Here is a 23339-nt window from a genome sequence, read left to right on the forward strand (position 1 = left end):
TCATAAGGGATATAGACAAGGATTGGCGTCAGAGACTCTCCTGGTCATTGCAGGACTCCCAGAATATCCTTGGCCCCACTGTTCACTAACAACAGTGGCCCCCGCCATCATGTGACAAGCCAAATAATCTCTTCCACTGATTTCCAAAATCTCCATAGCAGATGTGCCGCCTCCACTGAGAAGCACTGTGTTTGCGTGTTGCAATTCAGTGCAATGTTTCTAGCCCTGTCATAAATGGAAGTATAAGTACAAGACAAATCCCTAAAAACATCCTCCACTCACTGGTGTCCCTGCCATCTTGAGAAGGAGAGTGAAGAAAGGCGCCTGGGCCTTGCCTGTGACCAGCCAGCTCTCCCTGGCTCCATTTGGGATATGGTCATCCCAAGTCACTCTACCGCATGTTTCCCGATGAGGAAAGTTTAAAGGTTTTGTCAAGGACTGAGCAAGCCTAGGGGATCGTGTCCACACACGCCAACACTTCCCACCACATTATGTCATGGTGGAGGAAATGGATGAAATCGTGTCTCGCCTATTGAGGAAACAGGAAAAGGGTTGATGCCAACAGATGGAGGATTAGATTCCATCCTTGGTTTCATGGCTTAGCTGAGGCAGGTAGATAGGGCCATCTTTGGAGATACTTGTTGAGCCTCTAGGGCCAGGGACATGACCCATTCCTGCCTAAAGGACATCCTACACAGGGCCTGCTTGGGCATTGTGGCCAATGCTACTCACCTGTCCCACAGAGAAGGTTTCATCCATAGTTGGATGATATGGGTGCAGCTTGTTCTGTTTTTTTTTTTTTTTTTTTTTTGAGACAGAGTCTCGCTCTGTCGCCCAGGCTGGAGTGCAGTGGCGCGATCTCGGCTCACTGCAAGCTCCGCCTCCCGGGTTCACGCCATTCTCCTGCCTCAGCCTCCCGAGTAGCTGGGACTACAGGCGCCCACAACCGCGCCCGGCTAATTTTTTGTATTTTTAGTAGAGACGGAGTTTCACCGTGGTCTCGATCTCCTGACCTTGTGATCCGCCCGCCTCGGCCTCCCAAAGTGCTGGGATTACAGGCGTGAGCCACCGCGCCCGGCCAAGGTGCAGCTTGTTCTGAAGCAAGGTGGGGTTTGGGGAGGGAGTCCTTTCCAGCCCCTGAATATGGAAAAACCTTCCTTCTGCTTAGGGCTCTACCTCTCAGGAGCAATGTCATGTTGGACAGTCACTTGATCTCTCTTAGTCTTAGTTTTCCCAGCTTTACAACGGGGATAGTGGGCTGGGTGTGGTAGTTTACTCCTGTAATCCCAGCACTTTGGGAGGCTGAGATGGGAGGATCGCTTGAGTGCAGGAATCTGAGACCAACCTGGGCAACACAGTGAGATCCTATCTGTACAAAAATTTTTTTAAAATTAGTTGGGTATGGTGGTGCATGCCTGTAGTCCTAGCTACTTGGGAGGCTGACGTCATGGGGAAAAGGGGATTGCTTGAGCCCAGGAGTTCAAGGTTACAGTGAGCTATGATTTCACCCCTGCACTCCAGCCTGGGTGACAGAGCAAGACCTTGTCTCCAATAAATAAATAATTTTTTTAAAAATGGGGATATCCACCCCGTCTCTACTAAAAAATACAAAAAACTAGCCGGGCGAGGTGGCGGGCGCCTGTAGTCCCAGCTACTCGGGAGGCTGAGGCAGGAGAATGGCGTGAACCCGGGAGGCGGAGCTTGCAGTGAGCTGAGATCCGGCCACTGCACTCCAGCCTGGGTGGCAGAGCGAGACTCCGTCTCAAAAAAAAAAAAAAAAAATGGGGATATCCGGCTGGGCGCGGTGGCTCACGCCTGTAATCCCAGCACTTTGGGAGGCCGAGTTGGGCGGATCACGAGGTCAGAAGATCAAGACCATCCTGGGTAATGCGGTGAAACCCTGTCTCTACTAAAAATACAAAAATAGCCAGGTGTGGTGGTGCACACCTGTAGTTCCAGCTACTCGGGAGGCTGAGGCAGTAGAATGGCATGAACCTGGAGGCAGAGCTTGCATTGAGCTGAGATCGCGCCACTGCCCTCCAGCCTGGGCAACAGAGCGAGACTCCATCTCAAAAAAAAAAAAAAAAAAAAAATGGGGATAGCCATGATGGACTATGGTCATTGCAAGAGCCAAATGATATTGATCTGTGAACATGTTTTACACGTTCTGTTGCTCTCAGGCCTGGGGTGGTCTCAGCTCAGCAGATGTTGGTTCTGCCTGATGAGTTGACCCGTGGGGGTTCTGAGTGTTCGCAAGAATGCCCCCCACCCCCCCATCCTCTGTAACATCTCCCTCCTGCTTGCCCACAGCATGGGGTTAAAGGCTGAAGTTGGGCAGCAAAGCCTGAACTGTGTTTTCCTGTTGGCAGGGCAAATTCATCCGCATCAACTTCGACGTCACAGGTTACATCGTGGGAGCCAACATTGAAACCTGTATCCTTTCCCGGAGCCTGGGCCAAATGGGCACCCCTGCCCCCTACCAACCTCCAGCCCAGAGGCTGGGAGAGTCCAGGAGCCACCCCTGTCTTTCCAGCCTCTTAGGTTTCTTCCAGAACAAATCTCCCCTTAACAGCAGGCATTGTGGTGCAGTGGTTATACATGTGTGGACCAGACCCCTGGTTTGAACCCCAAAGAAGCAGCCTAGCCTGCATGTGATGCTCGAATGACCTGTCCCTTAGCTGACTGACCTTGGGCTGGTTACTCCACCTGTCTGTGCCTCATCAGCAAAACGGGGATGATAACGAATGGTACCTGCCTCATAGAAATGTGAGAATAGAGTGAGTAAACTGATATAAAGCTTTAGGTACCATGCAAGGTGCAAAGTAAGGGCTGCCTACGTAGTGTCTCTTGTATGATCTTCACTTCATTCTTACTCAGCCACCGTCCGAGGCCAAATTCTCGAACTGTTATCCTTTTAGAGACTTGGTCTGTGATGGGCTCCACTTCTTAGGTAGGAAATTAATGAAAACAGAGTTTACCCAGAAGAACGCTGATGTCGCAAGGAACGAGTAGAGTGTCTCTTTCATGAATCTGAGTGGTGAAGTGGAGCCAAGTTAGAAATACCTGGATGTGGGGGAACAACCAGGTCTAGAGTTTAGTGACTGATCAGCCTCAGGAGCTTTGCAGGCGGCCCTCGGGCTCAAGGGTGTGGTGTGTTCACAGCTTCCTGCGGACCACGTGCTTGGCAATGAATAGGGCCTGGGGGGCGACTTAGCATCTTTCTGCCCCTGAGGTCTGCTGGCAGCACCTCGTGGTCCCATTTGTCCACGTTATATGCCCTGGATAAGGGGGTGGGTTGTGGAGTGGCCTCTTCTCCACTGTACTTGTCTAAGCTGCGGGGATTTGGGAAAACCACTGAAGCTCTCTCAGTTTTGCCTCAGTAAAATGGGGGTGATCGCACCTACTTTGTGGAGCTGGTGCAGTGATTAAATGAAATAATATGCATAATAGTATGCACAGCCCTTGGTACGCGGCGGGGCCTAAAGTGAGCATCTCCTAGGTGGTGGCTATTGTGTTACTGTTAACGTTTTGTATGTTTCTACTTTAATCTGCCCAAACCAGCCAGGATTCCTGTCCTGCAGCTGGGAGGGCTGCCAGGCTTTGGTCAGGGCCCTCTTGTCCTGCAGCCTTGCACACACCTCTCAGCAGTTCATTTCCTGTGTTTAGAGCGAGCCCCAGGCATAGCACTGTCCTTCAGGCCTCAGCCTTCCTTTTAGATCAGTGGTTCTGAAAGTATGTTTCCCAAACCAGCAGCATCAGCATCACTTGGGAGCTCTTTAGAAACACACATCTCAGCCGGGCACGGTGGCTCAAGCCTGTAATCCCAGCACTTTGGGAGGCCGAGGCGGGCAGATCACTTGAGGTCAGGAGTTCGAGACCAGCCTGGCCGATACGGTGAAACCCTGTCTCTACTAAAAATACAAAATTAGCCAGGCGTGGTGGCATGCACCTGTAGTCCCAGCTACTCAGGAGGCTGAGGCAGGAGAATTGCTTGAAGCTGGGAGGCAGAGGTTGCAGTGAGACAAGATTGTACCACTGCACTCCAGCCTGGGTGACAGAGCAAGACTCTGGCTCAAACATATATGTGTGTGTGTTCCTGTGTGTGTGTATACATGTGTATATATTGTGTACAATACGTGTATACACATGTGTGTGTATACATACGTATACACACACACACACACACACATATATATATATATATATATATATATGAAATGCACACCTTAGGCCCTGCCCCAGGTCTGCTGAATCACATGTTGGAGGGTGGAGCCCAGCAAGCTGGGTTTGAATAAGCCCTCTAGGAATTTTGACGCACCATGAGAAAGTCTGAGAATCACTGCTTTCCAGCTAGGACATGGGCTGTGGTAGCCCAGGCACTGCTAGCTGGGTTTAGGACTTGAAGAAGACAAGGTCTGCTCATCCAGCCCCATCATCCCGCAGCATCACACTTACTGCTGTGGAAGTCCACCCAGTACAGTAGCCCAGCCTCCTAGTTGTCCTCTTCCATCACCCCAGACCCTGGGATCTCCATGCCACCCTCACCTGCCCTCCCCTCTGCTGTCCCTCCTGCCACCCTCCATGGCGGAGCAGCTCTCCTGAAATTAATTAGTATAGCGTGTTTACAGTCTCTCTCCCCTCCGTCCCATGAGACCCCACTCTTGGAACAGAGGGCATGGAAGACAGCTTTGCCACTTGCTAGCTGTATGATCTTGAGAAAGGACCTCCCTTCTCTGAACCTCAGTTTCTCCTTCATGAAAACACCAATAATAGTTGCACTTACTTCCTAGCATACTTGGTGAGGCTTCAGTGAGACAATTTATATCAGTCATTTCACATAGGAATGAATCATAAATCATAGAGGGTGTCATTATTTGCATTCTGTAATGTCTGAAGACAGCTCACTTTAAAGAAGATTTGCTGGTGATGGCTGTTAGGGGAACATCTCATTACCATCTTCCTGGGGTCTTTCTATGCTTTGTCTTTTCACTCTATTCCCCTCCCTTCTTTCTGCATCTGAGGTCTGCTGGCAGCACCCAGTGGTTCCATTTGTCTGCAGGGGCGATGGTCAAAGTTAGACGTTACTGATCCCTGGGGCAGAACTGGAAAGTCATCCCGTGTGAATTGGGTATGATAGAGATGGATGTGGAAGACCAGAAGAACACCCGCAGTATCCCCAGAATCCCTAACTCCCTCCAAACCAGATCTGCTGGAAAAATCACGGGCAATTCGCCAAGCCAGAGACGAGAGGACATTCCACATCTTTTACTACATGATTGCTGGAGCCAAGGAGAAGATGAAAAGTAAGTGACTAGCAGTGACGTTTGATTGGAAGGCTTGAGCCTTCCCTTTCATCAGAATCCGAGGTTAAGGGATTGGCTATTAAAACAGTCTCAGATCCTGCCAGAAAGGACCATGTCTGTGAGTGACAGATGAGCAGTTCTTCATCTCCTCCCAGTGAGTGAGTGTGGCTTTTGTTCAGTCATTCTCATTTACTGACCGCCTAGTATGTGACATAGTAGCCATCAACTCCAATTAGACATTAGATCATTAAGACTCATGTCTAATTAGATCAGAAAGCATCAAGTCCAACTAGACACAATCTGTGCCTTCAAAGAAAGGGAGAAAGACATTTGCTTTCCTTGCCAATTTATAAAACTTGCAAGTATAAAAGATGCGTTTTGGTTTTACAAGGAATTTGGAGGGCCAGCGGGGCTAAGCACTTTTCATTATACATGTTTTGCCAGTGACTTTGTAGAACAGGGGTCAAAACTTTTTCTGTAAAAGGCCAGATAATAAATCTTTAGGCTTTACAGGCCACACAGCTTCTGTCACAGCTATTCAACTCTGCCACTGTAATGCAAAAGCAGCCACAGGCAATACATAAACCAACAAGCACAAGCAACACATAAACCAGTGAGCGCAGGCAACACATAAACCAATGAGTGCAGGCAACACATAAACCAATGAGTGCAGGCAACACATAAACCGAAGTATGCAGGCAACATGCAAACCAGTGAGTGCAGATGCGTCATTGTGTTACAATAAAACTTTATTTACAAAAACAGGCAGTGTGCAGAAGTTTGCCGACCTCTATTGTAGGGAAAAATGTTTTTTATGTAAATACAATACACTGTACACCAGACTCCAGTAGGAAGTTACGAGTTCAGTTCTGGACATGCAGTTGTTTACTAACTCCTAAAAATATATACAAATCACATAGCTTAAAAAAGGAATGGATCAGTCACTACCTGTCTGTAGTAGAGTCTACATATTAGTAATAAGTTTTAAGTCTGAAATTTTATGGGAATAATACAGACTTTGCTTCCCATCTCTTTTGTGGCCCGAGTGTAGTTATTTTGGTTAAGACAGTTACCAAAAGGATCTGTGTGAGCTCAGAACTTCGCTGTGTCGGAGTGTATTGCAGAGCTCAGCTACGGGGGTGGCATTTTCCATTATTTAAATTTCCAGGGTGGGGCGCAGTGGTTCATGCCTGTAATCCCACACTTTGGGAGGCCGAGGCGGGCGGATTACCTAAGGTCAGGAGTTTGAGACCAGCTTGGCCAAGATAGTGAAACCCTGTCTCCCCAAAAATACAAAAATTAGCCAGGTGTGGTGACTGGTGCCTGTAATCCCAGCTACTCGGGGGGCTGAGGCAGGAGAATCGCTTGAACCTAGAAGGTGGAGGTTGCAGTGAGCTGAGATTGCAACACTGCACTCCAGCCTGGGTGACAGAGTCAGACTCTGTCTCAAAAAAATAAAAATAAGTTCCCTTAATGGCTGGCTTTCTGGAACATAGGATATGAGGTGGAGCACTTTTTGGTAAAGGGGGCATGCTGAATGTATGTTATATAGCAGCAAACATGGTACATTAGCAGTTACAGTGCAGGACCCTGTGGAATGGGCCAGGGAAAAATATTGACATTCCTCTTCCTTTTATTTGGCACCAAAGAAAACAATCTTGTCTGGTAACTTGGGTTCCAGTTTTGTGCTTTGCCTCTGGTCTTCCAGAAATGGGCAAGTATAGGACTCACAACTAAATTCCCGGGGTCCCTTTGTATTCTAGATGATAGAACTGGAAAGATGTTGGGCTTGTAGACAGAACCAAATATTCCTAAAAGCATCCAAACTCGGGATAATGAAGTCTTGGCAAAGACCTCAGTCCTCGTGACTTGAATCAGGCATTTCAAGTTAATCCAAAAGTTTGAGTTAACTGGTGTCTTGGGTCAATTTAACCTCAAGTTTATCAAGCAGCTTCCAAGTGACTTGACCCATAAAAGACCTTTATTTTAAAAGAAAAATATCTTGCTGACGTCTTTCCAAAAGTATAACCAAATCCAACCTAATTAAAGATTGATCTGGAAGAGGATCCTTGAGGTATTGGAGGGTATAATAAAAGCAAATGGTACAGGAGAAAGAAAGGCAATTATAAAGCTGAGGGTCAGGGAGAAGCCGAACAACAACAAAGGAAATGTAATCATAGGATACAGTTTTACAGAGAATATGTAATTAATGTCATAATATAAACAGGGAGTTGGCAAACTGTTTTCACTAAAGGATCAGTAGTAAATGTTCTAGACTTTAAGGACCAGATGGCCTCTGTTGCAACTACTCAGCTCTGTTGCCTAGTGAGAAAGCAGCCGTGAGAAATAAACGAGGACATCAGAGCAGCTGTGTTTCAATAAAACTTTATTTACAAAAACAATAGGGGACCAGATTTGCCAACCCATGATATAAGCCTTATGTATTAATTCAACTAAAAATAGCTGGAGGTGGCTGGGCACGGTGGCTCACACCTGTAATCCCAGCACTTTGGGAAGCTGAGGCGGGTGGATCACCTGATGTCAGGAGTTTGAGACTAGCCTAGCCAACATGGTGAAATCCCATCTCTACTAAAAATACAACAAATTAGCTAGGTGTGTTGGTGGGTGCCTGTAATCCCAGCTACTCGAGAGGCAGGAGAATTGCTTGAACCTGGGAGGCAGAGGTTGCAGTGAGCCAAGATCGCACCACTGCACTCCAGCCTGGGCAACAGGAGTGAAACTCCCTCTCAAAAAAAAAAAAAAAAAAAAAAAAAAAGCTGGGGGAAAGGAAAGGTAGTATAAGAAAGCTACATGTTTGCCTGCCATAGCAGAAAGTCACTAGATACTATCTAAACTTGACATATCCAGAAATCGCCTATTACAGCGACTGTGCTTTCCCTCTGGTCTTCCAATAGGCCAAAATCGCCTATTTTGGCACCGAGGACTGGTTTCCTGGAAGAAAATTTTTCCACAGATTGCGTGGGCAGGGTGGCAGGGATGGTTTCGGGATGATTCAAGTGTATTACATTTACTGTGCACTTTATTATTACATTGTAATACATAATGAAATAATTATACTACTCGCCATAACATAGAATCATTGGGAGCTTGTTTTCCTACGGTCTCATCGAGGGGTGATGGGGGACAGTGACAGATTATCAGGCATTAGCGTCTTATAAGGAGCACACAGGCGCGGTTCTCGATAGGGTTTGCGCTCCTATGAGAATCTAATGCTGCCGCTGATCTGATGGGAAACCGAGCTCAGGCAGTGATGCAAGCCATGGGCAGCGGCTGTAAATACGGATGACGCTTCACTCGCTCACCTGCTGCTCACCTCCTGCTGCGTGGCCCAGTTCCTAACATGGACCAATACTGGTCTATGGCCTGTGGGTTGGGGAACCCTTGGCCTATTATATATAATACATAATGGTATATACATTATAATAGGTTAGTATATATAGCAAGCCTATTCTACAGAGAGAGAGTGATAACCGCCAGAAAAAAGGCAGCTAAAAGAGCTAAAAAGCAGGTATTATGGAGTAAGGTAGGAGTTGGAGAAGGGATGTGACTGGCGAATGCTATTTTTCATTATAAACCTTTAGTAGTAGTTGATTTTTAAAACTCATGTGCTTGTTTGAATTTGATAAAAATTTTATAAATAGATGAATAAGGCCAGGTGTGGTGGCTCACGTCTGTAATCTCAGAACTTTGAGAGGTCGAGATGGGTGGATCACCTGAGGTCAGGAATTCAAGACTAGTGTGGTCAACATGGTGAAACCCCATCTCTACTAGAAACAAAAAAATTAGCCAGGCATGGTGGCGGGCACCTGTAATCCCAGCTACTTGGGAAGTTGAGGCAGGAGAATCAATTGAATCTAGGAGGAGGAGGTTGCAGTGAACTGAGATCACACCACTGCACTCCAGCCTGGACGACAGAGTAAGACTCCGTCTCAAAAGAAAAAAAAAAAAAAATGAGTAAAGGTCAATCTAACTCGTCTGACAGCTTTGTCTCTGAAGGCAGGGTGCCTCTGGACAATTGAGGTAAAGGCATCCCTTCCTCCAGGTAGATGCAACTTCGTGCCAGGGATTCTGGCTTAGCAAGCAGAACCAAGGCTGGATATCAGCTGCAGTCACTGGAGCAGTGCACAACCTGCACCACTGTGCAAGGCTGGCAGTGGTTGGTATGGTTGTCTACATGACGATGCATGAGGGTTTTAAACGGTCCAAGCCTTGAGAAAGGGAAAGGAATTATGATGGCCCAGACCCTTGACCAGATCTCCATCTCATGTTGAAATTAGAAGTGTATCTTGTTGACCCTGAGCCCTCTTCCTCTCCTTCTAGGTGACTTGCTTTTGGAGGGCTTCAACAACTACACCTTCCTCTCCAATGGCTTTGTGCCCATCCCAGCAGCCCAGGATGATGAGATGTTCCAGGAAACCTTGGAGGCCATGGCGATCATGGGTTTCAGCGAGGAGGAGCAGCTATGTAAGCCTCACACCTTGAATCTGGAGGGTAGCCTGCCTGGGTACCAATGGAACCTGTTAAGAATTCTTCTCTGGTCAGGACAGATTTCTGCTCTCTGAATTCCTCACTTTCCATTAAAAAAGAAAAAAAGGAGGAAAATGAATTTCATTCTAGGTGGTTTGTTTGTGTTTTGTGTTGTAGAAAAGTGGCTGTATAACTAGGACTCTTTTAGTTGCAAGTAACCCAAGCTGGCTTAAACCAAAGGGAAAGTGACTAACTCACAATGTTGAAAAGTTCAGAGAGGTTGGGCGCAGTGGCTCAGGCCTGTAAACTCAGCGCTTTGGGAGGCCAAGGTGGGCAGATCACTTTAGGTCAGGAGTTCGAGACCAACCTGGTCCATATGGTGAAACCCTGTCTCTACTAAAAATACAAAAAAGTTAGCCAGGGATGGTGGTGCACACTTGTAGTCCTAGCTACTCGGGAGGCTGAGGTGGGAGGATTGCTTGAACCCAGAAGGCAGAGGTTGCAGTGACCCAAAATCATGCCACTCTACTCCAGCTTGGAAGATGAAGCTAGACTCCATCTCAAAAAAAAAAAAAAAAAAGTTCAGGAATTCAAGCTTCAGGTATAGTGAGATCTAGTTGCTCAAAAGATTTTTCTGGAACCTAATTTGTCTTCTATCTCTCTCTTGACTACATTGTCTCTCTATAGGATGCAGTTTGTTGACAGTGACATGGCTGGGTTCCAGCCCTTAAATTCTTTGAGTTTATGTCTAAAGAACAGAGTAGATTCCCGGCTTAACTTCCTGAACGGAGTGTCATTGACTCTGACTGGTTGATATGCACATTCCTGAGCTATGCAACATAGGCAGGGTTGTGGAAAGCACAGGGTGGTTTCATTATGGTCCCTAAGAATGGATTCTTGGAGCTGAAGATAGAGATGTTGGCTTCATCAGGAACATGTGGGAGGGGGAGTGATCGAGGCAGTGGTTTTACTCAGGCTCTTCCTGGAGGGGTTGCTCTGGTGATCGATTGATATTGATCAAAATCACCCAACCAATGGCCAAGAAACATACTGGGTCTTGAGAACAGGACAGCTCAGAAAGAAATACTTGTTCAGGACACTGTGTTTTCAGAAACAGTTTTCCTTCTGGGTTAGATATGCCTCAGTGTTCAAGGTTAATCTCTTTTGGGAATACCAGGACAGAATTGTGGAAAGTTTCCCCTCCTTCCCACGCCTACGCCCGTTTGGAGCCCCAGAATAGCACTGAGGTTGCTGAAATGCTACATTTGGGGAGGGGCAGCTCCTCCGAAGATAACTTGGGGTCTAGAAAAATAAGACTCGATGGGTCAGTTGACAAATGGGTAGTGTGTGTGGGTCTCGGCCAGGGTCCCACATCAGAATCTAGTGCTGATAGCTTCCTTGTCTGAATGACATAGGCTCTCCAAGAATGATTCATTTTATTTAGGATGGGTCAGTTTTGCTTCTGATCTTGCTTTTAAATAACAATGAACAATGGTTAAGTATTTGCTGTGTGCCAGACATTTACTAAATCCTTTTTTCTTAATGTACTAGACTGTTCAGTATAGTTTTATTTAAATAATAAAAAGCTGGAACAGGCTGGGCACAGTGGCTCATGCCTGTAATCCCAGCATTTTGAGACACTGAGGCAGGAGGATTGCTTGAGCCCAGGAGTTCGAGACCAGCCTGGACAACATAGTGAGACTCTGTCTCTACAAAAAAATAAAACAGAAAAAAAAAACTGGAACAAACTAAAATAGGTTGATTGATATAGAGTTTATTAAATTATTGTCTATTCTTGTGAAAGAAAACAATGAGATCATTTAAATTGTGTTTTGGGGCCAGGCACGGTGGCTCACGCCTGTAATCCCAGCACTTTGGGAGGCCGAGACAGGCGGATCACGAGGTCAGGAGATCGAGACCATCCTGGCTAACACGGTGAAACCCCATCTCTACTGAAAATACAAAAAAACTAGCCGTGCATAGTGGCGGGCGCCTGTAGTCCCAGCTACTCAGGAGGCTGAGGCAGGAGAATGGCATGAACCCGGGAGGCAGAGCTTGCAGTGAGCCGAGATCACACCACCGCGCTCCAGCCTGGGCGACTGAGCAGTACTCCATCTCAAATAATAATAATAATAAATAAATTGTGTTTTGTTGGGCATGGTGGCTCACGCCTGTAATTCCAGCACTTTGAGAGGCCAAGGCAGGCAGATAACTTGAGGTTGAGTTCGAGACCAACCTGGGCAACATGGCAAGACTCCTTCTCTACAAATAATACAAAAAATTAACCGGGTGTGGTGGTGCACATCTGTAGTCCCAGCTGCTTGGGGGACTGAGGCAGGAAGATCACTTGAGCCCAGGAGGTCAAAGCTGCAGTGAGCTGAGATAACGCCACTCTGTCACCTAGGCTGGAGTACAGTGGCTCAATCTCAGCTCCCTGCACCCTCTGCCTTGCAGGCTCAAGCAGTCCTCCCACCTCAGCCTCTCAAGTCATGGAGACTACAGGCATGTGCTACCATGCCTGGCTAATTTTTGATTTTAGGGTTTTTGTTTTGTTTTGTTTGAGATGGAGGCTCGCTATCGTCACCCAGGCTGGAGTGCAGTGGCACGAACTCGGCTCACTGCAACCTCTGCCTCCTGGGTTCAGGCAATTCTCCTGGCTCAGCCTTCTGAGTAGCTGGGATTACAGGCACCCACCACCATGCCCCGCTAATTTTTTGTGTATTTTTATTGGAGACTGGGTCTCATCATGTTGGCCAGGCTGGTTTTAAACTCCTGACCTCAGATGATCCACCCGTCTTGGCCTCCCAAAGTGCTGGGATTGCAGGCATCAGCCACCGTGCCTGACCTGGGGTTTTTATGGTTTGGTTGGGTTTCGTTGGGTTTCATTTTTGGAGGGGTGAGTAGAGACAAGGCTTCACCATGTTATCCAGTATTCTCTAGTCTTGAACTCCTGGGCTCAATCAGCCCGCCTTGGCCTCCTAAAGTGCTGGGATTACAGGCGTGAGCCATCATGCCCAGCCCCCAGTGTTCTCAGTGTACATTGGCACTTGCCAATTTCCCCTTTAACCACAAAGACCAGACCCCAGGCCCAGCACCTTCAGCAGGCCAAAGAATCTAGCTAGAATTTGGTAATACTGTTTTCCTTGTAGTTATATTTATAAATGCCATCTATTTATGGCAAGTGAAGATTATTTTTCACTTAAGATAGAGAAAGTTTTCTATTAAAATAAATGTAAGGAGAGAGAAGGAGGTAAATTTAAAGAAAATGGTTAAGCAAATAATGGAGCAGATGGTACACAGAGCAAGCATTCAGATGATGGCATGCAAATAACCAACTCTCATGGGAACCACCTTAGTCCCAAATGTACACCAACCCCATTTATAAACCAAGAGCTACTTTCAAACCCTCCATTAAGGGGCCTGTGGAGAAGTGGGTGGGTCAGGCTCCAGGCTGGAGCTTCTCGAGGCTCCAAGTGACGAGGGGAGACCAGGATTTTCCCCACCACATTGGGTTCTACAGCCTTGAACTCCTGGGCTCAAGATATCCTCATGAGCCACCATGCCTGGCTAATTTTTTTTTTTTTTTTTTGAGATGAAGTCTCACTCTGTCGCCCAGGCTGGAGTGCAGTGGCTCAATCTTGGCTCACTGCAAGCTCCACCTCCCAGGTTCATGCCATTCTCCCGCCGCAGCCTTCAAGTAGCTGGGACTGCAGGTGCCCACCACCACGCCCGGCTAATTTTGTTTTTGTATTTTTAGTAGAGATGGGGTTTCACCGTGTTAACCAGGATGGTATCAATCTCCTGACCTTGTGATCTGCCCACCTCAGCCTCCCAAAGTGCTGGGATTACAGGTGTGAGCCACCATGCCCAGCCCATGCCTGGCTAATTTTTTAATTTTTTGTAGAGTCAGGAACATAGACCAGCTATGTTGTCCAGGCTGGTCTTGAACTCCTAGTCTCAAGCAATCCCCCTGCCTCAGCCTCCCGAATCCTTGGGATTACAGCCATGAGCCACCATGCCTGGCCTGGTTAAACTGTTTCTAACATATTAGAAAAAACACCTAATTTTTTTTTTTTTTTTTTTTTTTTTGAGACGGAGTCTCGCTCTGTCACCCAGGCTGGAGTGCAGTGGCCGGATCTCTGCTCACTGCAAGCTCCGCCTCCCGGGTTTACGCCATTCTCCTGGCTCAGCCTCCCGAGTAGCTGGGATTACAGGCACTCGCCACCTCGCCCGGCTAGTTTTTTGTACTTTTTAGTAGAGACGGGGTTTCACCGTGTTAGCCAGGATGGTCTCGATCTCCTGACCTTGTGATCCGCCCGTCTCAGCCTCCCAAAGTGCTAGGATTACAGGCTTGAGCCACCGCGCCCGGCCAGAAAAAACACCTAATTTTTAAGATGAAAAATAAAATCACCTAAATCGTCCATCCTGTGTACCCCTGGTGGTACACATGTCTGGTGTTGGAAAACCCTGTTTCCTATTCCTCAGCAAGAAGAGAGGTGTAAGGCCACTGTATAAAATGAGCACAAACTTGATGTCTTAAAACAAGAGGAATTTATTCTCTCCCAGTTCTGGAGGCCAGGGTTCTGAAATCAAGGTGTCGGCAGGAGCCGGGCATAATGGCTCATGCCTGTAATCCCAGCACTTTGGGAGGCTGAGGTGAGAGGATCATTTGAGGCCAGGAGTTCAAGACCAGTCTGGGCAATATAGCAAGACCCCTTGTCTACTAAAAATTAAAAAAAAAAAAATTTTTTTTTTTTAAAGAGATAAGATGTTTTCCTTCTGGAGGCCCTGAGGGAGATCTGTTTCTTGCCTCTGCCCTGGCTTCTGGTGGCTCGGGCTGTTCCTGGCTTTTCCTTGGCTTGTCTCACTCTAGTCTCTGCCTCCTCCTTCATGTGGCATTCTACTTTATGGATCTTCTGTTCTGTCCAACATAAGGACACTTGACATTAAATGTAGGGCCCACCAGGTTAATCCGAGATGACCTCATCTTGAGATCTTTTACTTGATTCCATCTGCAAAGACCTCTTTTTCCAAATTAGGCCACATTCAGATTGGACGCAGTGGCTCACGCCTGTATTCCCAGCTCTCAGGGAGGCAGAGGCGGGAGGAGAGCTTGAGCCCAGGAATTCGAGACCTGCCTGGGTAATATAGTGAGACCCCATTCCCCACAAAAAGGAAAAAAAAATAAGTGTTACCCCCTCCCCAAATTAGGCCATATTCACAAGTTCCAGGTGGACATATTTTAGAAGGACCAACATTCAACCTAATATAGGTGGCTTCCGCTCTTTACCACCTACTGGCCTACTGGGCCAGGCCCTGGCTCAGCATCTTACAGGACCTAAACTTCATGAAGTAGATTCTACTGTTACCATCTCTGTTTTGCAGATAGGGAAACCGAGGCTCATGGGACTTATTGAGATGCATGTAGAGTCTCTATCCTCTATCCATTCATGATTCATCCATCCATCCATCCTCTATTCATCCATCTATCCTCGACTCATCCTTCCATCCCCCATCCATCCATCACCCATCCATCCATCCATCCATCCATCCATCACCCATCCATCCATCCATCTACCCACCCATCCATTCATCCATGAACTCATCCTCCATACATTTATTCATTCATTCGTCCACCCCCCACCCCCCATCTGCCATCCATCCATCTCCCTCCCTCCCCATGTGTATCTGGACTCTGAACTAGGCTTTGGAAATTCAAAGATGATGAGATTTATAAGAAGTGAAGCTGGGATTTGAACTCAGGACTGTATAACTGCAGAATGTGTGCTTTCACCAGTGCACCAGGATGCTGCCAGCCGTCACCGTCCTTGCTGTGTTGTGTCTCTTCACTGGTTTACTTCTTTGCTGTCTGCTAACTCCGCCCCCAAGGTTCATCTCTTATGGCCTGGGAGTGGTGGCGTTCTTTTGTCATTTCTGGAATTACATTAACTATACCAGAAAGTGCAAACCGTTGGTTCCTGAACCCACAGGAGAGATCGGCCTCTATGACCTTCAAAACTTTTAAAAATTGGTTCCTAAAGTTTAAATATGAGTAGGCCGGGCACTGTGGCCTATAATCCCAGCACTATGGGAGGCCAAGGCACATGGATCACTTGAAGTCAGGAGTTTGAGATCAGTCTGGCCAACATGGTGAAACCCCATCTCTACTAAAAATAGAAAAATTAGCCGGGTGTGCTGGCACATGCCTGTCATCCCAGCTACTCTGGAGGCTGAGGCAGGAGAATTTCCCTGAACCCGGGAAGTGCGGAGGTTGCACTGAGCCGAGATTGCACCAATGCACTCCAACCTGGGTGACAGAGCAAGACTGTCTCAAAAGAAAAAAAAAAAAACCCATGGGTAGACTTTACATAAAAACTCTGGCTTTCCATGATCTGGAAAAATCAGAAGTTCTAGCAATACTGGGCTATGACGGAGTAGCTGCTGGCCCCTTCAGGTGGGTTTGTGGCCTCCTTGGGTCCCCACAGTCCTCCTTAGTTGGCTTTGTTCATGTAGACCAGTGGTTCTCTCCAGAGATGAGTTTGCCTCCCAGGGGACATTTAGTAGTGTCTGACGACATCTGTGGTTGTCACAACTCTGGTGGGGTAACCACCACTGACATCTAGTGGTTCAAGATCAGGGATGCTACTAAACTTCCCATGACGCCCAGGACAGCTCCCCGCAATAGAGAATTATCTGGCCCCGAATTTCTGCAGTGACAAGATTGAGAAACAAACCCTGAGTTGGCCGGCTCGCCTGGGCTGTGCAGGCGTTTCAGCAATCTTTACTTTAAACTTACACTTTTAAAACTGTGAGTACAACTCTTCCTAGTTTACAAAGCCTCTTTCATAGATGTTATGGTTAAAAGGAAGTGTCTTTCCAAGTCCTGTCAACAGCAGCTTCATTCACTTTGGGTGGAAGGCTTTCTGCCTTAGTGAGTGGGAGCAAATGGGTGGGCGGTCAGCAGCTGGGTCCTTTTGCTGAGCTGGGCCAAGGACTCCATGGTGTGAGAATAGCTGTTGTTATGGGCCTTGTGATGTCTGGTTTGGCCTGAGGAACCAGAGAAGTCTGGGATCTCTAGGCTTTGTTCCTGGAACACAGTGACTGATTTGAAGCCAGAACTCTGGGTGATTTGTACCTGAGTTAAGCTAAGCCAAGAATGTGCATTAATCATCATCCATTCTCCATCCATCCATCTATCCATCCATCTATTCATCCATTCATCTACCATCCATCCATCTACCATCCATCCGTCATCCATCTGTCATCCGTCCATCCATTCATCCATCCATCTATCATCCATCCATCAATCCTCTATCCATTCCTCTATCCATCATCCATCATCCATCAATTCTCTATCCGTCTATCCATCATCCATCCATCCATTCTCTGTCCATTCCATCTATCCATCCATCCTCTATCCATCCAGTTATCCGTCCATCCATCATCCATGTATCCTCTATCCATGCATTATTCATCCATCAATCCATCCTGTATTCATCCATCTATCCTCTACTCATCCATCCATCATTCACCCATTCATCTACCTACCCATCCATTCATCCATCCATTCATCCATGAACCCATCCTCTATCCATTTATTCATTCATTAATTCATCCATCCATCCACCTTCCACCTACCATCCACCATCCATCCATCTCTCTCCCTCCCTACCATGTGTATCAGGACCCTGGACTAGGCTTTGGAAATTCAAAGATGGTAAGGGCAGGCCCCCCACTCTCCAGAAACTCATGGTCTTATGGGGATTTCAGACATAGAAACTATTTTAACAGTAACATGTGCTAAGTATGGAGTCAGAGAGGTTCCAAGTATCTTGGGAACACAGCGTTTTTGTTTGGAGACACCTGGACAACTAGTAAAAACAAATGTATATATTCTTCATCCCAACATGGGCATCTTGTACACCCATCAGAGTATGTAAGAAGTACAGGGTTTTTATTTCAAAAAGCCTTTTACCGACGTAGATTTACATGTAGAAAATTGTATATGCCATAGCGTGCAGTGCAAATAATTATCATAAACCGAACACGTCTGTGTAACTAGAATCCATTTTAAATAAGAGAATGTCACCAGCCCCACAGAAGCTCCCACATGCACCTTCTCAGAGCTTCCCTCAATTAAGGATAATCAATATCCTGACTTCTAACAACATCGATTAGTTTTGCCTCTTCTTGGACGGACTGTCAATATGTGGACTTAGGCAGTACGTTCTTGTTTCCATCTGTCCTCTTTTGTTCAGTGTTTGTGTCTGGAAGATATGTCAGGGGTGTTTTTGTTTTAGAGACGGGATATGTCAGGGATATTTTTGTTTTAAAGACAGATCTCTCTGTCTCAAACTCCTGGCCTCAAACAGTTCTCCCACCTCAGCCTCCCAAAGTGCTGGGGTCGTAAGCATGAGTCACTGTGCTGGCCCCAATACATCAGTTTTGTTTTTTGTTAGTTGTAACTCATTCATTCTCACTGTTCTGTGGCAGGGGTTGCTAACGCATTTTCTGTGAAGGGTCAGATAGTAAATTCTTTAGCCTTTGTAGGCCAGACGATCTCTGTTGCAACTCTTTAACTCTGCCATTGTAGCATGCAAATAGTTATAAACAGTAGGTAAATGAATGAGTATAGCTGTATTCCAATAATACTTTATTTATAATAGTAAACAGTGGGCCAGATTTGGTCCATGGGCTATAATTTGCCAGTCCCTGCTGTGTGGTATTCCATTGTAATGCAAGGTTTTAAGCAACGATATGAAAATATTGAGCTCAGAATTTAGTTTCTTCAGAGGAAAGATGTAGGCTGGCTCTGGGTCCCCAGTGGCTTTAGGCTCCAAAACTCCAGGGTACCTTGGCATTGACCTTTGTGTCTGCTCTGCTCTTCTCTCCCCACCTCAGCCATATTGAAGGTGGTATCATCAGTCCTACAGCTTGGAAATATCGTCTTCAAGAAGGAAAGAAACACAGACCAGGCGTCCATGCCAGATAACACAGGTACTTGCCACCTTTTACCAATAACCAATGACTTTGGGGTTGTGGGGGGTGGGGAGGGTAACATTTAACCATTGGTTGTTTTTCAAGGTGAAAGTATCTGGGATTTTAACAACAGTTGGACTAGGTTCTTATCACTCATTTTTCTTTTTGCACACTTTTCGCTGCTCAAGACCCTATGTGGAAAGTTTTTGAATCAGAGTGCAGAGATTAAAAAAAAAAAAAAACACTAATAGTTTTATTTATTTGTTCTTTTTTTAAAATACAAAATTTTACAGGTTTTAATAGAGACGAGGTCTCACTGTGTTGTCCAGGCTGATCTTGAACTCCTGAGCCCAAGTGATCCTCCCACCTTGGCCTCCCAAAATGCTGGGATTACAGGCAAGAGTCACCACATCCTGCCCCTAATAGTGACCAGACAAGATCCTGAGGGACCATCTATTCTAAAATACTCCAGTTAATTGTTTTGTTAAAGAAATATTTCTCAAGCCTCTGCAATATACCACTGGGATACAGCAGGAAATGACACAAGAATAGCTCTTCTTACAGTATCTGTGGTCTTCCTGGGGAGACAGACCTCAATTGCCCTGAGAATTAGGGGTACCGGATAAAATACAGGATGTCCAGATACGTTTCAATTTTAGGTAAACAACAAATCTTTTTTTAAATTTTAAGTATGTCCCTTGTAACATTTGGACCATGATTATACCAAAAAAGTATTCTTGTTTATCTGAAATTCAGGTTTAACTGAGCATCCTGTAATTTTCCCCCTAAATCTGATAAACCTACCCACAAATAAATAGTATTTTGTGTTTTGAGAAGCTGGCATGGCTACCACCATGCTTGTTGGTGGCTAAGAGCAAAACTTAGGTTTCTTATTTCCCGGCCCAGGCTGTATATTGCGTTGCTTTTTCGCACTCCCTAGAGCCCACCTTGATCAAACATTTTGCAACCGCTTACTGGGTTTCCCTTGCCCACTGCCTAGTCAGAGCCAATTAATCAAGACAGGGGAATGGAGATAGAGAAAGAGTAATTCATGCAGAGCCGGCTGCATGGGAGAGCAGAGTTTTATTATTACTCAAATTAGTCTCCTTGAGCATTCAGGGATCAGAGTTTTTAAGCATAATGTGGTTAGGGGGAGGCCAGTGAGTTGGGGGTGCTGATTGGTTGGGTCAGAGATGAAATCACAGGGCGTCGAAGCTGTCCTCTTGCCCTGAGTCAGTTCCTGGACAGAGGCCATCAGATCAGATGAGCCAGTTTCTCGATCTGGGTGGTGTCAGCTGATCCACCTGGTGCCAGGGTCTGCAAAATATCTCAAGCACTGATGTTAGATTTTACATTAGTGATGTTATCCCCAGGAGCAATTTAGGGAGGGTCAGACTCTTGTAGCCTCCAGTTACAGAACTCCTAAACCATAATTTCTAATCTTTTTTTTTTTTTTTTTTTTTTTTTTGAGACGGAGTCTCGCTCTGTCACCCAGGCTGGAGTGCAGTGGCCGGATCTCAGCTCACTGCAAGCTCCGCCTCCCGGGTTCACGCCATTCTCCTGCCTCAGCCTCCCGAGTAGCTGGGACTACAGGCGCCTGCCACCTCGCCCGGCTAGTTTTTTTTTTTTGTATTTTTTAGTAGAGACGGGGTTTCACCGTGTTAGCCAGGATGGTCTCGATCTCCTGACCTCGTGATCCACCCGTCTCGGCCTCCCAAAGTGCTGGGATTACAGGCTTGAGCCACCGCGCCCGGCCCATAATTTCTAATCTTTAGGCTAATATGTTATTCCTACAAAGGCAGTCTAGTCCCCAGGCAAGAATGGGGTTTGTTTTGGGAAAGGGTTCTTGTGTTTTAAACTATAAACTAAGAGGCCGGGCGTGGTGGCTCATGCCTGTAATCCTAGTAATTTGGGAGGCCGAGGCAGGTGGATCACTTGAAGTTAGGAGTTCAAGACCAGCCTGGCCAACATGGTGAAAACCCATCTCTACTAAAAATACAAAAATTAGCTGGGTGTGGTAGTGGGCACCTGTAATCCCAGCTACTCAGGAGGCTGAGGCAGGATAATTACTTGAACCCAGGAGGTGGAGATTGCAGTGAACCAAGATTGTGCCAGTATGCTCCAGCCTGGATGACGTAATGAGACCCTGTCTCAATAAATAAATAAATAAACAAACTATAAACTAAGTTCATCCCAAAGTTAGTTCAGCTTACATCCAGGAATCGTTCAGTGGAGCTTGGAGGTTAGAAGCAAGATGGAGTCAGTTAGGTCCGATCCTGTTCAGTGTCTCAGTTATAATTTTGCAGTGGCAGTTTCATTCTCAGGTGTTTGTTATGTGTTAGAGTCCCTAAATCTGGCAAATTAACGGAATCCAGATGCCAAGGGAAGACCTCAGGGAAAGAGAAATGAAAAAGCACTCTTGCCAAGAAATGGGGGAAAAAAATCCTAAAATCACTGTATTTACTCTGCCTTGCACATGCAAAGCAGCATGTAATGCTATTTTCACGTTAAGGGACCAACTAGTGGTCACAGCACTGTGTTCCAGCCTGGCGACAGAGGAAGACTGCATCTCAAAAAAAAAAAAAAAAAAAAAAAAAAGCATTTAGGTTGATTCTAGCATTTTCCTATTGCAAACAATGCTGTAACACATATCCTGGAAGGGTGAAACAAATATTTATTGAATAGTAACTATTCAATAAATGTTACTATTAGTAACTATTTAATACTTACTAAGTATTAAATAAATCTCAGGGGCCAGTAATCCCAGCACGTGGGGAGGCCGAGGTGGGTGGATTGCCTGAGTTCAGGACTTCAAGACCAGCCTGGGCAACACGGTAAAACTCCATCTCTACTAAAATACAAAAGAAATTAGCTGGGTGTGGTGGCAGGCACCTGTAATCCCAGCTACTTGGGAGGCTGAGGCAGGAGAATTGCTTGAACCCGGGAGGCAGAGGTTGTAGTGAGCTGAGATCGCAGCACTGCACTCCAGTCTGGGTGACATAGCAAGACTCCATCTCCAAAATAATAAATAAATAAATATATATATATATCTCTTTCTCTCTCTCTCCCCCCCCCCACCCCCCTCCCTCCCTCTCTCTCTCAGGGACTTTACATATTTTACCTTATTTAGTCCTGGGTACCAACAAGGTACTGAAGAGCTGACCCTTTTTAAAGCTTAGAAAAGCAAGACTCCGGGAGAGTAAAGAGCTTTTCCAAAGTCACATGACTTGGAAGTGTGAAGGGACAGGGACTTGAAACTAGAACTACCTGACCCTGAACCCCCAACTGGGGCATACTTCAGCACCTCCCCCCCCCCAAATCATTGCCTCTCAGCAAAATATTGGGGAGTGTGACCACTAATGACAGCAGCCTTTAGGACTATATTCCCGGTCAGTGGGTCCCATTTCCCCAAGAGAACCCAGTGTATTCACAGATCACAAATAGCCCATGTGATGTGCCTTCTTGCCAAGCTATTTCTTTTGTGATGCACTCAAGATGTTTCTTTTCTCCATCCAGCTGCTCAGAAAGTTTGCCACCTCATGGGAATCAATGTGACGGATTTCACTAGATCCATCCTCACTCCTCGTATCAAGGTTGGGCGAGATGTGGTACAGAAAGCTCAGACAAAAGAACAGGTAATGATGTACCTGCCATTTACTTATCACTTACCCATCCATGCACCCACCCCTCCATCCGTTCATCCATCTACCCCCCGTTTACTTATTCATCTATTCATTAATCCATTCACCCATGGTCTGCCTCTGCATCTGTCCCATCCATCCATCTTTCTATCTGCTCATTCATCTGTCTGTTCATCCATCCATCCATCAATCCACTCATCTGCCCATCTATCTGTTCACCTATCATCTGTCCGTCCATCCCTCATTCACCATCTGTCCATTCATCCATCCATGACCCAGCCATCTGTCCGTCTGTCCAGCCATCCATCACCCATCCACCTGTCATTCCATTCATTCATTCATTCACTCATTCATTCATTCATTTGTCCATCCATCCACCCATCTATCTCTTTATCCCTCATTGTTTTTTTTGTTTTTTTTTTTTTTGAGACGGAGTCTCGCTCTGTCGCCCAGGCTGGAGTGCAGTGGCGCAATCTCGGCTCACTGCAAGTTCTGCCTCCCAGGTTCACGCCATTCTCCTGCCTCAGCCTCCCGAATAGCTGGGACTACAGGTGCCCACCACCACGCCTGGCTAATTTTTTTTTTTTTTTTTTTTTTTTAGAGACAGGGTTTCACCATGTTAGCCAGGATGGTCTCGATCTCCTGACCTCATGATCCGCCCGTCTCGGCCTCCCAAAGTGCTGGGATTATAGGCATGAGCCACCGCGCCTGGTCTCTTTATCCCTCATTTATTCAATACTAGAATATTCAAAGTCCCATGTCAGGTTTTTTTTGTTTGTTTTTGTTTTTTGTTTTTTGTTTTTGAGCCAGAGTCTTGCTCTGTCACCCAGGGTGGGATGCAGTGGTGTGATCTCAGCTCACTGTAGCCTCTGCCTCCCAGATTCAAATAATTCTCCTGCCTCAGTCTCCCAAGCAGCTGGGAGTACAG

The 23339-nt window shown here is 46.3% G+C and overlaps 1 protein-coding gene across 2 annotated transcripts in view; it reads left to right on the forward strand.

The window, feature by feature from the left end:
- MYH11 (myosin heavy chain 11) overlaps positions 1-23339 on the forward strand; it is a 158421-nt gene that overhangs the window by 77184 nt on the left and 57898 nt on the right. For both annotated transcript variants that reach the window (XM_025371299.1, XM_025371300.1), the window contains 5 exons: positions 2370-2433; positions 5205-5303; positions 9645-9788; positions 18693-18788; positions 22287-22405. In XM_025371299.1, coding sequence (XP_025227084.1) covers positions 2370-2433; positions 5205-5303; positions 9645-9788; positions 18693-18788; positions 22287-22405 — 522 coding nt within the window. The remainder of the gene's footprint in view (positions 1-2369; positions 2434-5204; positions 5304-9644; positions 9789-18692; positions 18789-22286; positions 22406-23339) is intronic.

Source organism: Theropithecus gelada, chromosome 20 (genome assembly GCF_003255815.1).
Source record: "Theropithecus gelada isolate Dixy chromosome 20, Tgel_1.0, whole genome shotgun sequence".
Taxonomy (NCBI): Eukaryota; Metazoa; Chordata; class Mammalia; order Primates; family Cercopithecidae; genus Theropithecus; species Theropithecus gelada.